The sequence below is a fragment of the Microchirus variegatus genome (genome assembly GCF_963457635.1).
Source record: "Microchirus variegatus genome assembly, chromosome: 18".
NCBI lineage: Eukaryota > Metazoa > Chordata > Actinopteri > Pleuronectiformes > Soleidae > Microchirus > Microchirus variegatus.
Window position 1 is genome coordinate 20,544,774 of NC_139819.1, and position 14,465 is coordinate 20,559,238.

At 40.1% G+C, this 14,465-nt stretch overlaps 2 protein-coding genes across 2 annotated transcripts; one reads left to right on the top strand and one right to left on the bottom strand.

Annotated features, from left to right (window-relative positions):
• Positions 1 to 716: 716 nt before the first annotated feature.
• spring1 (SREBF pathway regulator in golgi 1) lies at positions 717 to 4,334 on the bottom strand. The gene is made up of 5 exons (XM_083904463.1): positions 3,909 to 4,334; positions 3,171 to 3,327; positions 2,929 to 3,080; positions 2,706 to 2,819; positions 717 to 1,095 (listed from the first exon to the last, which is right to left on the bottom strand). Exons 1-5 carry the CDS (start codon positions 4,002 to 4,004, stop codon positions 1,012 to 1,014), a joined length of 603 nt encoding a protein of 200 aa, XP_083760589.1. The 5' UTR covers positions 4,005 to 4,334; the 3' UTR covers positions 717 to 1,011.
• A 167-nt stretch (positions 4,335 to 4,501) lies between these two features.
• On the top strand, positions 4,502 to 11,818 carry rnft2 (ring finger protein, transmembrane 2; the record flags this gene model as incomplete). The annotated part of the gene is made up of 10 exons (XM_083904846.1): positions 4,502 to 4,584; positions 4,893 to 4,970; positions 5,265 to 5,782; positions 5,902 to 5,978; positions 6,308 to 6,408; positions 6,749 to 6,902; positions 9,889 to 10,038; positions 10,692 to 10,757; positions 10,875 to 10,976; positions 11,684 to 11,818. Exons 2-10 carry the CDS (start codon positions 4,924 to 4,926, stop codon positions 11,816 to 11,818), a joined length of 1,350 nt encoding a protein of 449 aa, XP_083760972.1. The 5' UTR covers positions 4,502 to 4,584; positions 4,893 to 4,923.
• Between the last annotated feature and the right edge of the window lie 2,647 nt (positions 11,819 to 14,465).

The window sequence follows — 14,465 nt, forward strand, 5'->3', positions numbered from 1 at the left end:
CATTTCACTTCCGATTAGCATTAGCATAGCTAGCTGATTTGGGACCGTCAGCCACAGTGTTTGTATTATGTTAGCCCTACACTAATGCTAATCGTAGCTTCGCTAGCTTACCTTTGGATACAGGTTGGCCAAGTGAGGTCGCCCAGCCTTTTCACTCCCACCGACCTGCTCCAGACAGCACAGCTGCTGCTGATGAGCCGCTGCCTGGTCACATCAGCTTGCTATGCTAATTGAAAATGTTAAAATATTGCGTTGTGCCTAATAAGGTTGCACAGTATTTGTATTATGTTAGCCCTATGCTAATGCTAATCTTAGCCTTGCTAGCTTACCTCTGGAAACAGGTTGGCCATGTTAGCTGCAAAATAGTAGCGTGTTAATGCTAAATAAATATGTGGCTCAGAATATTTGGCTGAGAGTTTAAATTCATTTCAAAAATCCACCTTTTGAAAATGTTAACCTTGTTTTGACAGTTACATGCGACTGCCCTTTAAACCTGTGCAGAATTATATATATTAAATATATTATGAATATCAACAGTAATGAAGACAACGACAAAAACCCATTTAGTTTCACAGTTACTTTTATTAAATAATACTTTCATATGCATGCACTATACACAGAGTAATGACACATTCTTTGCTGTTTTGAAGTAATTCACTGACAAAAAAAACAAAAGTGAACAGCTATTCTTCCCTTATATAATGAAGCCTGTTTTAGTGAGAGGTGAAACCTGATGGATGAGCTGCCTACGACGTAGACCAGATGATCATCACGGATGAATGTATGACACGTAATATATGCACTTATGAAGTGTAAATAATCAAATCACATATGGTATTTATTTGTCCATGTTTTTTTTAAAGTTGTTCTACGATATCTTCTTTTCTTTTTATGTAAAACTGTCCAACACAGCAGTTCATGTGTAGAGTTTTCGAGCACCGTTAAGGTGGACAGATTTTCTGTCCAGAACAGGAAATGTTAGTGTCCTACTGCTTTTCATCCTGTGCATCCTCATACAGGAAGTAGCTCTGGAGGACTCTCTCCATAGCAGTACTTGGCTTGAGGGTTCCGGTATGTGTTCTCATGTTGAACACTCTGTATGAAAGAGAAAAACACATGATTTCATACATTTGACTATATTTCCTTTCAATAACACACATGTAGAATGTGCATGTGGATATCCACTGGCAGAAACAATACAAACAGACATTTGTCTGATGCTTTGTTCAGAAACAAATACTGGAGAGAACAATCAATGCCAGTGTTTGAATGATTTTTAAAATGTAATCGTGCAATTCATTTAAAGACGCCATAGGTAAGAATGTGGCCAAAAAACGGTTACTACACTCAAATTCAAAATACCGAGGTATCTTAAGTTTTGTTTTCTCCTCCATTGTAGCTCAAACGTAACTGGCACCCCGTGGTTGCTCAGCAGCTGAGACTCTACTGACTGCAATGATTGGTAGACGGCGGTAGGTGGCGCCACATGTCAAAACATGATTTCAAAACATAAACATGATTTGGAGTCCGCAAAAGATTTTTTTTCATGCAAATATTTTGTCTGTACTGTTGTTGTTGGTGAGTTCAGTTTGTTATATGAACATTATTCCTGAGTCTCTGTGACATATTAGGAGGATTTTATGGCCAGTTGCTTTAGATTTATTACATAATGCACCTTTAATTCAACATCTTAAAAAAATATATTTCATCAACCAATAATGCAAGTAGCTTTCTGGTGATGTGTGTGGTTATTGTGGCCGCTAGTGTCTGTGCCATAGTTTCAATGGTGTATTATTTGGTGTGCATGTTGCACAGCTTCTCTCTGTTTGGCTTGTTTGTCCTGTAGTTTGATTCTTCTTTTCCTTCTTGGGCAATATTTTATTGTTTAATGGAGCACAACCTTACTCTTTCATTATATAATAAACAGATATATGGAATGTGTGATTACTGTAGACTGAACATTTTCACTATTCATGCTCTATTTCAAAAATAATGGTATAACGGTGGTTATTTTGCAGACTCATTCTGCATGACTGTTTATACTTTTTAGGGAGTTAAGCCCAATTTATACTTCTGCGTAAAGTGCTCTGCGTAGGTTACGCAGAGTCCTCTGCGTCGACGTAGAGCCTGTCGAAGAGCCTCTGCGTCGTCTCCGACTGCACGAAATATTTTTTAAGTGTCAAGGGACAAAGGAGACGGCAAGAGCTGCGATTGGTCCTCAGGACAGGCTGAGCGAAGCTGCTTTGTGCCGGCTCACAGTGCGCACCCGAGCGTCCACAGAGGTGGAGCTGATCCCCGCCGATAACGCCGCTGCCAAACTATAAATACGTCATATCTTAACACACACAGCACATGTTTAGACTCTAAATGGCCAATTTCTCGCCTCAAATTATCTTAAAACTGCGTTCCGTCACACAGAAAAGTGAGAAACGGCCACCATTTCAACAATAACAGTCTTTCTTTCTCTTTCTTTCTCGGACACCATTGCTCACTGTAGCCTGAAGCAGAACAACCTTGCGCAGCGACCCCTACTGATCGGGCGGGAAATTGCAGCGCGTGTCCGTCACCACGACGCAGAAGTATAAAGGCTCGAGGCGTCTCCGTGGTGACGCAGACGGATAACGCATTACGCAGTCGGAGAAGTATAATGTGGCCTTTAGGTCAGCTGCTCTGACAGGGTAATTCAACATGACATAATAACATACTTGTGATGACGTTCGACACTTGGCCAGGCACAGCTCAAAATGATCCTCCACAGCAGTGAAGAGATTCTGGAAACCTTCAGCAGCACGGTTAAGGAAGTGCTCGAGGAGAGGTTGCTGAAGAAAATAAGAAAAAACAACACAAGTGTTAGTCTTCTATGTACTGAGTGAAGTATCAAGAGTCAAACCCAAACCCTGAACATCCTCACTGAGACAAATCAGATACCTTATCAGGTTGGAGGCAGCAAGACACGCAATACTCATAGATGCTGCAGCAGCCATTGGCCAGGCAGCTTTTACAAATGTACTGTCTCGTGCTGGGAGCGTTGACGTTACAGCAGCTGTTCACCAGCAAATCTGTCCTCTCGCAGACATAACCTGCAAAACATTAACACTGATAAATACAATGATAAGCTGATTAAAGGCAACTGAACGCGTTATCATCACAGTATGCTGTTGAGCACTCACCAAGTTCATCTGTGATCAGTGTCTTGCCCTGGATGGAGTTCCTGCACTGAGTCATCTGTCGACTGCTGTTGCCCAGGTTGAAACGAACTTTCCAAGGGATGCGGTGATCTGAGTCTCTAACCTCTAAAAGTGTGCGGTCCCGCATGGTCCTTTCCTCCTGTAAAATCCAAACAGGAGGTCATCATGTCACATCATTGAAGAGCAACAACAGGATGTGGTCAGATATCTGATAAATCACTATATGCACAGAGCAGTATTTAACAATTTCCGCTATAATATAAGCAAGCCACTTAGTCGTCACTAAAGGGAAACTTGGGCTTTATAAGATAACGCTATTAAAACTTTTTATATCGATCTGGAACTAACATAATCTTTTAGAAGTTAGCCCAGGGGGATTCAACATGGCCTACAATTAAAAAGGTGTTTTGATTTCTGCACCAGGAGGAGTCAACAGCAGTTTAGTTTTTTTTGGATTTAATTATGTCTTAAATTATTTGTGTATGTGAATAAATAGAGTAATCCTGGAAAATTGGCGTTTTTAATATAATGCTATATTGTCCTGCAATATATTGATTATCGTGGACCACAAATGTGCATTGTATTGGGGGGTTTCCTGTGATTCCCAGCACAAATGCAGAAGACTATCTCTGAATGTCTAACAATGAAGGGCTAAAGCAGTAGAAGACCTCAGTGGCCACTTCATAAGGTACACATAATACTGTGTGGGAGCTTCTGTACCTGTTTGAGTGTGCTGGTGAGAAAGTAGATGAGAGACAGACCGAAGACTACTCCAAGCACCCAGCGCTTTCTCAATAACCGCCGAAGTACCATCATAGCATGGCTTTCTGGTAGAGATGCCGGAGGTGACAGTGACAGCCCGAGTCATCAACATTCGCCGAATGAATATCAAATGTGCAGGTAACGTTTTATGTAAGGTAAAAGTTACGATGACTCACAAATAGAGTAACTATTTATACTATACTAAACGAACTTAGCGACGAGGTTAGACAGCTATTTAGGATAGCTTACATCACAAACGCCTGCTCTGTTGTTGCGCTAGCTTTCTCTAGCTAGCATTAGCTTTTAGTCGTTAACAAGGTAAACACGGAGGATGAGCAAAAAAAACGAGATACTGTTATGACAGTGTAATTCGTTACACTTCGTTCTTTGAGGCAAAATCAATCCACAGTTGCGCCAACAAGCAGCGACTTAAATATTTGTCCAGCGATATCACACTGCAACACGGATGAGGGTCGTCGGAGAGCTTGGCGCATTGGTTGACAGAGCTTTCGGTGACGTCACACAGGAAGTTTATCGGCGTTGTACGTACAGAATAGCATCCTCCATAGCTACAGCATCTTTTCTGACTACAACTATGACCGAACCTGGGCAGTACTTCACCGAACCGATTCAGGTAAATCATTTTTATGTTGTTATGTAGCTTAACGGCTCAATTACTGAACACAGACCCACAAATAAAGTGTTCTCACTCCTGTCCATGTCTAACCCTAATGTTAAGCTAGCCGCAAATAGCATGTCACCCCTAACTCTCAGAAATGAGGTTCTGCCTCATTAGGGCCATGTTTTGGTCTCTATTAGGAATAGGGGTCGCTGTTTACACTAGGTTCTCAAGAGGTTACAAAAACATATATGTAAACACACACGCAGACAAACATGTAGTATATGCACGAGCTGCTGGTGATGCTGCTTTGTATTTTCCAGGGTTGGACCATGTGGTGATGAGCAGTGTGCCATGCAGAGGAGACATAGCAGCAACACGGATGGCATGCCCTCTGAAAGGTGGACACAAGAACTCTCCTAATACTGTGTATTTTCTTACGTCACTATGTAGCCAAATATATCCAGAAATGCACATTCCTCCCATACACACAATCAGAGACGGCCATTAAACATTAGATACAAACGTTCTTGACAGTGGGGACAGTAACACTCCATCCAAACAGTTTGAAGATGTATAAAAATACTCTGGGTATATACAGCATGTATTGCTGGAAAGTGAAGGCCATACATCCCAGAGAGGTAAATGCATCTTCCAAACTAATTATTTTTCTCCCGTTTTTTTGTAATATTCAGGAGCCGAAGCCAAACTCTGGGATCAGAGAGCAGCCTTGATGAGGGTGGCGTCTTTGAATGCCTTAAGTCTGACTCAACCGCCTCACCCCAGCAAATCTTCTCTGGCCTCGTGGGTGTCCCCTCAGGCTCTGTCTCTTCTGCCCAGTTCCAGGCAGCTGGCTTAGTCCTGGGATCTCCCCCTGAAGTTTTTATCCAAATGACAGCATCTTCCAGAGAAGAAGGGGGCCCACACCGCTCGGAGGTTGGACCTTTCCTCCCTCGGCCGCCACAGCACCACCACCACCATCACCACCACCACTTCCACCACCAGCCGCTGCAGCACAGGACATCCTCTCTGCTTCAGCAGGCCACCACCGCAGCTGGCTCAGAGAGGCACAGCTCCAGAGAGGAGGGCCAGGAAGACCCATCCACTCCGGCACCGGCCCTGTCTGAGCTGAAGTCAGTCGTTACCTGGCTGCAGAGAGGTTTTCCCTTCATCCTGATTCTGCTGGCTAAAGTATGCTTCCAGCATAAGCTAGGTAAACCTGTGGAGTGTGGAGTTCAGCAGTAGTGTTTCTAACAATACAATACTTACAATATAATATCAGTCGCAGCCAAGTGTTTGGTTTAGTAATGATGTCCCTTCTCTCTTTTACAGGTATTGCTGTCTGCGTGGGGATGGCGAGCACATTCGCCTACGCAAATTCCACACTGAGGCACCAAGTGTCATTAAGGGTGAAAAACACTACACTATAGTTCCAGCTGAACTGATACAGGCTTAAACAGCATCTGATATTCTGCAATATTAGCTTAACTAGTGTTATTAAAAGTATTTTTTTTTATTTAATATGATATTATAAATGTATAGAAAGGTGAAATCACAAAATATTAATTCTACAATCAAACATTACATTGAAAGTTATTAATATGAAGAACCTGAACAACATAATACATTTCATACAGAGATTTTCACACTGTCACTGACACTGGAAGACTGTCTTGAAGACATTAAAATTGCAATTTTATAATTTAAAGAAATGCACTGTTTCTTTTGTTTCATTAAGGAGGAGCGTTCCATATTTGTCGCTCTGTGGATCTTTATGTTCCTCTCAGGAAATATTGTGTACATCTTCTACACATTCAGTCATGAGGAGCTGCACCACAGGTAAGGTACAATGTATATATAATGTATATACATACATGTGTATATATATATGAACATTTATCATATTTTTGTGTGCCATCTTTTTTTCGAATTTCTTTTATACATTTTGGTTTTTCCATTCATTTTCTGTTCAGCACTCTGTTTTATTTTAGTTTATCCCTTCATTTTTAGGGTGTTCCTGTTCTTGTCCTGTGAGTATTTTCTGTTTGTTTTTTTTTGTCTCCAGAGTTTCTTACATTATGTTTAACATGTTCTGTTTTGCTGATGTTGATCATTCTACCAACTCAAGTGAGAACACCACACCTCCCTATGACTGGATTTATTTTAAATTTTTTTCCAGCCTCATATTCGCCAAACCCAACCTCAACAGCTTTGACTTCTTTGATCTGATTTGGGCAGTGGGAATCACTGACTTTGTCCTGAAGTATGTGACCATTGGCCTGAAGTGCTTTGTCCTCTTTTTACCCAAGATTCTCCTGGCCTTCAAATCCAGGGTAAGAAATCGACATGGATCTCTTTAAATGTTGTGACTTGGTTTTCTTTAGTCTGTAAATATCAAAATCATTTATTATGTTTCTGTAATGGTTAATACACCACTACGTAGAAGCTCTTTAACCAAAATGATATTTTCAAGGCTAAAATATAATTGTTGTTTTCAAATTAGCTGTTTTACAAAAAAACATTCTTTCACAATGTAATAGATACATTTTAATTTAAAATAGTGAATATTTGAAGTATTAACAAATGAACTTTACATTTCATGGTCAAAATATAATAGCATCAATGAAACGCAATAAAGTGGAAAAAACTATCATATTAATATGTGTCTTCATAAGGTTTGACATTGATGAATGATGTCACACCAAGTTCACTGTCAAAGTTGTGAAACTATTCATAATGTTGTGATGAAATACTGTTCCGAGTGAAGAAAGTGCTAAAGGGTCACAGTGTGAAGCTGTTTTCTATTCATAAGGTTTTACATGGTATTCCTTAGGTGAGCATCTGTGTGCTGACCTGAGGCAACACACTATGTCTCGAAACACACGCACGCACGCACACACACACAGATAGACTTGTGTATAGGTGCCACTGGTATTTGTGCTTAGTGTTTGTGTGTTGGCCCAATGGAGGAGCAGAAGGGTTGCAAACTATTAGGATTAAATTTTCCACTGATAAACAGACAGGCCTATCAGAACTGCGGCAGCCAGCAACTGAGCTCATTCAACCTCCAGGGGGTTTGCAGCGGTGAGGTCATCCCTCCCTGGAGCTGGACCATTACCTGTAGCCTCCACACACACATGCATGCACACACACACAGAGATATAGAATAGAATGTAGACACATGGAAGAGTTAATAACATTAATAGAAGAGTAGAGTTTTAAGGGATTTCCAGATTTTATCCTCACTGTCTTCAAGGAGTTCATGAATCTTGACAGTTGCAGTCTTTTCTAAATTATCAATAATATATAAACATATCATTCTCAGTGTATTAATCTGCACAAACACCTACACATGCATACAGAAGTTCCCTAGAGGCTTTATTTTCTGCTTGAATCATAATGTTTTATGTGAGAAGAGTCATTGTTGAATTTTCACTAAGTCTGTATCTATTTCATCTGTTTTTTTCCCTCTTGAATTCCATTTTGGATTAATTGAGGAGAGGCACAGTTGTGCCATGGTTAGCATTGGTTTTTGTTTGATTTCTGTGTGGAGATTACATGTTCTCTCTGTATTTAAGTGGGTTTTACCTGAGTACTCTGGCTTCCTCCTGCAGTCCAAAGACATGCAGGTTGGGCTAGGTTAATTAGAGACTCTAAATTGCTGGGTACTGTGATCGGCTGCTAACCTGTTCCAGGTCTAACTTTCCTCAAGTAAACAAAGAAAAGTGTTTGTTTTTTTGCAGAATATTCAAGTTGAAATCATGAAGAAGCCACTCCATGCTTCAGTATTGGGGGTCTTAATAGGAAAATGTTTTATTTGATTCAGGGTTGTTTAAGGAAGGTTTAAGGACATTTCTGCTGATACCTAGTAGGGGGGTGTGATGATGCCACAGTCAATTAGCATACTGAGTTTGGTTGGCTATTCAAGTGCTTTTGTTCATATGATCAGCAGTATGGATGGATGACTGTTTATGTCTTGACACTTACATGTTTTTTCTCTATATTTTTTTAAACGACATTGAGTCTAAGATGACGTTATTTTATATTGCATATTCACTGGTTTTAGTCTAGGCATTCTAGGCATTGTCTTAGATCATTTGTTGTCTTGATCCTAAACAGACAAAACAACTTCATTCACTTGTTGTTTCAGCACAGAAGTAGAAACTTTAAACTTGGGCTTTGTAAACAATAGAATAAGAAATGTGCTCACTATTGCCAGACTGGTAAAGAAACCAACTGAAATGGTACATTTTTCATTAGTGACACAAAGGAACAACATAGCCAAGAATGTTAAATGCAGTTGTATCTGCCAACCAACACCAAAGTAAATAAATATACAGATACAAATGCAAAGGTTGCGATACTACTGCATGTGTTTGAGTGTGCAGTGGTGGAATAGATAACGTATTTAGACAAAGTAATGAAGTCAAATAAGTAGGAAAGTCCTCGAACATGGCCTGCAGTGAAGCTTAGTCAAACTCCTTGGCTTGTGTCCAAGCTTTAGATTTGACAGTTTGTGCATGGGCGTGATGGGCACTGTGGGATACGAGGCTGTGGGGACAATACGGGAGATGAATTAGCCACAAGCAGAGGTCTTCCATCGCTTACCAACCTGGCTGCTTGTGCCTCTTCACCCACAGTCATCAATCTTTGTCAGCTACCATCCGGGAAGTCATTATCCAAGCTGGGAAGCTACGAGGGCGACCGGGAATCAAGTTTGCCTTCATTTTGGTCACCTCTGTTTTTAACCGTCCCTAATCACTTAGCACACTTTGTGGCAGTATGGTCCATAGACAGAAGTTCATTTCTTGTCTGTGATTATGGATGGGGAGGGGAGGGTCTGTTAGAGGCAGCAAGTGAGCCCCTGCAGGGCTGGGTTTAATGTGGATACAGGGTAGCAGGTGGAAAGAGCTGCTGCCAGTTTCCCTTGCAGAATGGGGAAATTGCCTGCACTGCTGTGAAACTGTGGAGCTCTGGATGGCAGCCATGTTTGGGCTGGAGGGATGCTGTTTTAATCTTTTAATACTGCACTGCTCTTGACTAGATAGAAGAGTACCCCGAAGCTGTTCAGCCTTTTTTTATTTTGCTTTTTGGACAGTTACTGAGTAGATCAAGGAAAAAGAACACATATTGGCTTTATTTATTTTGTTTATTTTCATTGAAACCAAATACAAGTGTTTTGTTTTGTTCCTTTTTCAAAAATGGTGTCGTTCTCAATAGGAAAACATGAAGTGGATACATTCACAGAACTGCCATCTGCATATGGACTCAAAGTTTGACTAAAGCATCTAAAGAGGCTGAATTTCTAACTTTGTGCAGGGTAAATTCTACCTGCTGATTGAGGATCTGAGCCAGCTGTTTCGGGCCCTGGTGCCCATCCAGCTTTGGTACAAGTACATCATGGGAGAAGACCCCTCAAACAGTTACTTCCTGGGGGCTACACTCATCATCATCTACAGCCTCTGCAAGGTACTCACTCTGTGGCAGCAGAACAATCTTTTCCAGAGGAGTTTTCTTTTGCTGTTGCTTATACTTGGTGTAATGCTGACATGGGAAAACATGGCAAAAAGAACTTTATGTTTCATTCAACAAGAATGTCACAGTCTATGAGCTATTTCTTAAACAATTCTGCTGTTGATGTCTCACTACACTCTTTCCCAATCACTCCTAAGATAGTTACTAGTTATTGCCATACCATAATTTAGTTTCTAGTCTTCCAGTTTGGGCCTGGATTGCAAACACAGCAGGTGATCAGGTGTCATGACGGTCAATGGCATTAAGTAAAATGGTGAAATGAGCCAACAGCGTGGAAGGTGAATCTCCAAGTACACTGGGAAATCCCAGTCGGTGATTTACTGACGTAAAGTGGAATATCAGTTCCAGTATTGGTTGGAAAAGTGTAACGTCTAATAACTAAGTGTAGTATTACACCAGTGATTCATTCTGCTCAGTGGGGTGTATAGTTTCCTGTGTGTGAGGAGGTGTTTTCCAAGATCATAGTGAGTATAGTGAGTACATTGACATGTACAATGTGAATCAGTGTGGTTGATTCACCATTGTCATACTGTAACAGGAAGGTTCTATTCTTAAGAAAAGTGTGCTTTGTCTTTGTTGATTTGCAGTCCTTCGACATCTGTGGACGTGTATCAGCCATTTGCAAGGCCTTTTCTGTGCTCTGCAGGTCCCAGGTTGGCTGTTAGACTTTTTACACATTAGGAGTAAACAGACACAGATAAACAGATTGCATTTTCACACTGAGAATTGATCATAAATGCACATAACATGCTCGCTCTTCTCTCTCCCAGAGCTACGGAGTGAGGGCCAGCGGTCAGCAGTGCGGCGAGGCAGGCGACGTCTGTGCTATTTGTCAGACTGAGTTCAGAGATCCCATCGTTCTTCTCTGTCAGGTAAGGAGCAAGTGAACGCTTCACAGGAAGTTTACGGACAAGAAATAATACGTTTATGTATTTTTAATTAATTAATTAATTAATTAATTAATTATTTAATTATTTATTTATTTATTTATTTATTTATTTATTTATTTATTAATTAATTAATTAATTAATTATTTATTTATTTATTCATTCATTCATTTTTTAAATTATTTTATTTATTTATTTGTTATTTATTTAATTTTAATTTTACTGTAATTTAATTTGAATTTAATAAAAAAAATACAAATTTAAAAAATAAAGAAATAATACATTCAACACTGTCAACAAGAAGTATTTTACTCTATTTTTTTCTGTTGAATTTGAGATGATGAAAACTTCAATATCCGCACACAGAATTTTTGAGTTGTCCATCCGTTTTGTAAAACCAGTCGTAGAACCAAAGGAGCAGACCAACAACTCCTGTGTTCTGTAATAATTCACTGTTTTGTCGGTGTATGTTGGTGCAGGGGAATCTGACTTTAATTTACTGTTGAAAAAGGCTGAAAAGGTAAAGTGGCGAATGTAGCTTACACTTAAAACTGACAGAATTAAAGTGGATATTTAACTCTCACTAATAATCTGCCAATAACACTCAAGGCTATAGAAACAATTGAGTTTGAAGAAGAAGAGTCATTTCAAGGTTTGTTGAGAATATGAATCCATCTTTTTTTCTTGTGCAGCACGTGTTCTGCGAGGAGTGCTTGTGCTTGTGGTTCGACCGCGAGAGAACGTGTCCGCTGTGTCGCTCTACAGTCATCGAGACAATGCGATGCTGGAAGGACGGCACCACGTCAGCCCACTTTCAGATATATTAAGCCACGGCAACGCAGAATATGCACGCACTGACAGGCAACTGTGCTGAGTGAGGTAAACGACCAATAAACATATTTAAAAAATGACATCAGAAAAATAAATAGCATAAAGCTTCTGGAACCCATAAATGCTGTTGTCATACTTAAATGGGAATATTCCTTTTTTGTGTACATGTTGACATTTATTTTACATTAGCACATGATAACCCAATGTCCCTTTGATTTATGTTGTGATGTGAATAGTTGTTACACAAGTGAAGGTGTCATTTAGTGTAAACTATATATAGTGTTTGTTTTACTGCTTTTTATCTCATTTTAGTTTAAAGGTTCATATTTATTCAAAAATAGAATTTGTAGGTTAAAGCCTAAACATTTTTATTTGGATGTTGAGTATTGAGTGTATGTGTGGTTTGTGTTAATATTGTTGTATTATTATATTGTGAAGAGGTTTTGAATTAAAGCAAATTCATTCAATCATTGCAATAATGAGAGCAGAATATTTATTTCAGAAACATTTTTATTCATTTAAAAACCCTTATGAAATATGTAGAACGTATAAAGAGCACACACTTTATAAAAGATAGTTTCAGTCAAAGTTATCACATGAACATGTTCTATAAGAAATCACATACAGCATCAATGCACAGGTCCTGTATTATGTTTATGATTTTAAAAAGCCATTTAACACTGCCCCCAACAGATAATGCTAAATAAGATCATCTAAACACTGTAGAAAACATCTATATATATATAATATATATATATAAAAAAAAACATTCATCCTCTCATTATTTACAGTTCCACTTACAGCATAGCTTATGTAAAGATGGTGAAGCTTAAAACAGGTCTGTTTCTGTATATTTTTTTAGGATTACTGCACTCAGTTTGGATACAACAAGTATTTAACTCCCTTGTCATTGTGGGAGGTGAACATTCACAGCAGTCACATTAGTAAGCTTTTCCCTCCACTGTACCAGGGGAGGATTACATCACTGTTTTGTAACCAGGATGACAGAATGGGAGAGTCACGCAGGGGTAGGGACATGCACACCGACTGACTGACTGACTGCAGCTCTGCATGGGAGCTGCGTGTCAGCTCATTATCAAACCCCCAGTGCATCATCATCCGCACTGGGCCTGAGGAAAGTCTTCATGACACATGGAGTTCTGTCAGAAGCACAGTTCCAACGCCGCGACGCACACGAAACCCTGCGTCCTCCACCGCAAATGATGTGAGCCCATTAGTCCTGCATGGTCCCAAGGCACCATCTATATAATACACAATACATGGACTTCAGATTGAAACAAGCAACATCAACTCAACAGAACAACATTAACTATGCAAGCATTGATTCAAATTGGGGAAATTCAACAAATAAATATATATATATATATATACATATATATATATATACAATTTTGTGCTACACAAACACCTTTGATCATGGAACATGCATTTAAGTTTAATTAAACTTAATTGTGTGTTTGTGTATGTTCGTCAACATTACAGCCTTTTAAATGGTTGTAATCAAATATTAATCACATCCTTTTTTTAGATAATCATGGTTGATCTACACGCAGGATTAGATATGTATGAAATAAAAACAATTACAGGCTAATACATGTCTATAAAGTTAAATTGTATTGTTCACAATGTGGAACTTGTCTTTGGCTCCACATAATAATAAAGAAAACATACATTACAAATACAAAAAGAAAAACTGTAAAAAAAACTGGAGAGATTAGAGTTCATTAACAGGCATTTAAAATCTATTGAACAATTGGAATTGCACAAACACACGAGATTTGTCGCAGACAAAGTCGTTGAAATCATACCCGTTTTTTGGTGTGTTTATGGCGTTTTTCTCCTTGAAAATTGTTGTGTTTATATTTTTATTGGACTCTTCTGCTTCCTAACATCAGTCTCAGTTCCAGGTCACGTGACGTGACACTATTAACGCACCTGTTGCTGGTGTCGCCGCCTCGCGCCCTACAGGTGTTGCCCCGCGACGAACAGCACGCGCACGGTGAAGCGTATAACGGTGAACAGAAAGCCTCTCAAGTGTCCGCGCGGCACGGCCACCACCTCCTTCACCTCTTCCACCGCCGTCGTGCATCTGTCCCCGCAGCTGCAGCAGCTGCCGTCGGCATCCCCCGCCGCCCAGCTCCTCTCCAGCTGGTCCCCGATCCTCCGCAGTCGCGACGCGAGCAGCTGCGCCACCGAGCACGGCGAGGGTCTGCGGCCGATGCCGGTGGAGTCTCCGGGCACGAACAAAGGCTGGGTTATGGGCAGCCAGCACATCCTCTCCGGCAGAACAACCAGCTTCCTCTCTATATGTGGTTTATAAAGGCGATATGACCCTCCTTTCTTCTATTTCAGCTAACATTAAGTGTGTTTGTGCCCCCCCCTCCTTTTTTCTCTACCTCTCCCTGCTGTATTATTCATTACAGTGTCACGTGACGTGGGGTTTACATCATCCTTTCCCCAAAGAGATGCAGTGGTTACCTCTCGTGTCTGGTTTGATCTGAACAGTCCTTTGTTATATGTCGAGCTGGGGCAGTCTTTTGTCTTTGTCCGTCAATGTGCATGAAATATTACACATTTGCATTTATATTTATATTCGTAGTAATCACCAGCTGTGGCAAGATA